This window comes from Pinus tabuliformis, chromosome 4_2 (assembly GCF_031772625.1).
Source record: "Pinus tabuliformis cultivar Carrire ecotype Pingquan chromosome 4_2, CPIR1, whole genome shotgun sequence".
In the NCBI taxonomy this organism is placed as follows: domain Eukaryota; kingdom Viridiplantae; phylum Streptophyta; class Pinopsida; order Pinales; family Pinaceae; genus Pinus; species Pinus tabuliformis.
In genome coordinates, this window is record NC_142304.1 from 722,013,099 (window position 1) to 722,015,225 (window position 2,127).

Consider the following 2,127-nt stretch of genomic DNA (forward strand, 5'->3'; position numbering starts at 1 on the left):
TATTTCTTTTAACCTATTTTTATTTTTATTTTTACTTTTATTTTTATAAATAAATAATATGATTCTCGTACTTATTTTTATTTTTACTTTTATAAATAAATAATATAATTCTTGAAAGAGTAAATTAAGCATGGCAAAAAAATTCTAATTCACTTCGGTTAAAAAATATATATATATATATATATTATCCAATTTTCTTTCAAAATAATATAAATAGTCAAAATTCTACATCAAATAATGTTATAACTTAAAATAAATTCCTATTAAATTTGATAAAACAATTTTATATAAAAATTTGAAATTATCCTCCCTCTTTCCTTTCTTTCCGTTTTACGCAGCTTACAAAAATAGATTTAAAAATACCAAAACATCGCCCTAAATAGTTTGCACTTCAGCTCAGCTTATAGCGAATCAAAGTTTGGTTAGCTCAAGCTTCATATCGCCCACGAATTATCAAACGATAAAGAATTATGATTTCTGCAAACCAAAATTTCCATCACAAACACTATAAAGATACAAATTAAATTGATTATAATTTCTGCCACCAAAATCTCCAGTATAAACAATATAAAGATACAGATTATATTGAAGTATCTTATCAAAACCAGAAAGAATATACATGAGTCCCACCACATTGAAAATTGGAAAGTGTTGGAGATGATGGCAAAATAATTTAAACCTATCATTTTCTAGGTCCGATAGATGCGTAAATTTAACACCCAACTTTAACGGAAGTTTTGGCTGTTGCTTTCACAAACAGCTCAACTTTTGGTGTACTACTTTCATTTTTCTGCATGATATGGCAGAGTGAGGGTGCAAAAATTCCATCGGCCTTCAAAAGCGCTGAATTTTTATCTGCAACGGGTCGGATACTCAAATTCTCCCCTGTCATGGCCGCGTATGCGGAGCGAAGGACGGTCTTAAAATCTCATCTGCAATTAATGTATCATACAATTCTGGAAAGTCTACTGCAAACTTTGCCAACGGATTCCAAGAACGGATATTTTCGACATACAAATGTTGGGAGCAACGCTCTGATTACATGGACCCAGTAGTTTCCAGTGTCCATCACGCAGAAAAAGCCCCCTCAAATAACACTTCTTGGCTGATACAATCTTTGTTCATATAATCCTGCACGTGGTTCGCATCCCACGCATCTTCAAACAAATCAAACTGCTGATAATTATGAAATTCGTCTACGAAATCCCAATTTTCACCTTGCCATTTCAGATCAGCGGTCTCCGAGAAACCCTCGGCGGTGCAGGTCTCCTTAGCGGGTTGACAGAACTCGTCCTGAGAGTCCAGAACGGGGCTCGACGGAATGCCGAGCTCGTCGTCTGAAGCCTCTAGAAGGTAACACAGATCAATATATGAGTCCAAAACTAGAGTTTGCCCCTCATGGACACTACAAATATCGTTGGACGACGAATTATCCAGCGAGATGGAAGCATCAAAAGTGGAGCATGTCTCGCTGATCTCTTCCTCCGGGCTTCTCATTACACCAATCACGAATTCCTGAATGGAAGCGCATTCTTCATTGGCGATTTCATTTTCTGCTCGGGTTTTGTCTAACAATGGCAAGTAGCGAAACAGATCCATTTCTTCGCCCATGCCATTGAAGCGTTTGGACTCCCGGACGTCAGTGGAAACCGGCAGGGCCTCAGGCTCTAGGCAGCGCTTTCTGAGCGTGGTAGGCATGGTTTAAAGACGGTCCGGAGATTCGAACACGGAACACAACGGGGATAATAGTTCGGCTGCAGTGAAGAGCTGCTGTAATTGACAATATGGATAACAGAGAAGATATGATACAAGCTATAGCAGGATTAGCTATATGCAAGTCATGGGAAGCAATATACTCATATAGCTGTGTGATCCGGCTTTAGTCGGAAGAGTCTGGACAGCAGGGCAGATTGTAGCCGGCGGGCAAGGCTCCTGTCGGTTATTTCTCCCACTTAAATATTGGAATAATGCTTTGCTTCATTAGTGGATGTCAAATTTTCAACCACTAGATGAGATTGCAGGACAATTTCCCGGTCGCATCGCATGAAACCGTAATGTGACCTATCAATAGAAAAGAATGCTAAGATTAGGATTAGCGTCTCTCTTTCCGCAGTAAAAGCTGTATTA

At 38.4% G+C, this 2,127-nt stretch overlaps 1 protein-coding gene across 1 annotated transcript; it reads right to left on the minus strand.

Moving 5' to 3' along the window:
• Positions 1-559: 559 nt before the first annotated feature.
• LOC149171588 (uncharacterized) lies at positions 560-1,891 on the minus strand. Its single transcript, XM_089427515.1, has one exon. It carries the CDS (start codon positions 1,696-1,698, stop codon positions 1,069-1,071), a length of 630 nt encoding a protein of 209 aa, XP_089283641.1. The 5' UTR covers positions 1,699-1,891; the 3' UTR covers positions 560-1,068.
• Positions 1,892-2,127: the final 236 nt, after the last annotated feature.

Coding starts and splice junctions, on each gene's coding strand:
- LOC149171588 (XM_089427515.1), bottom strand. CDS start 1,698: ATGCCTACCACGCTCAGAAAGCGCTGCCTAGAGCCTGAGGCCCTGCCG.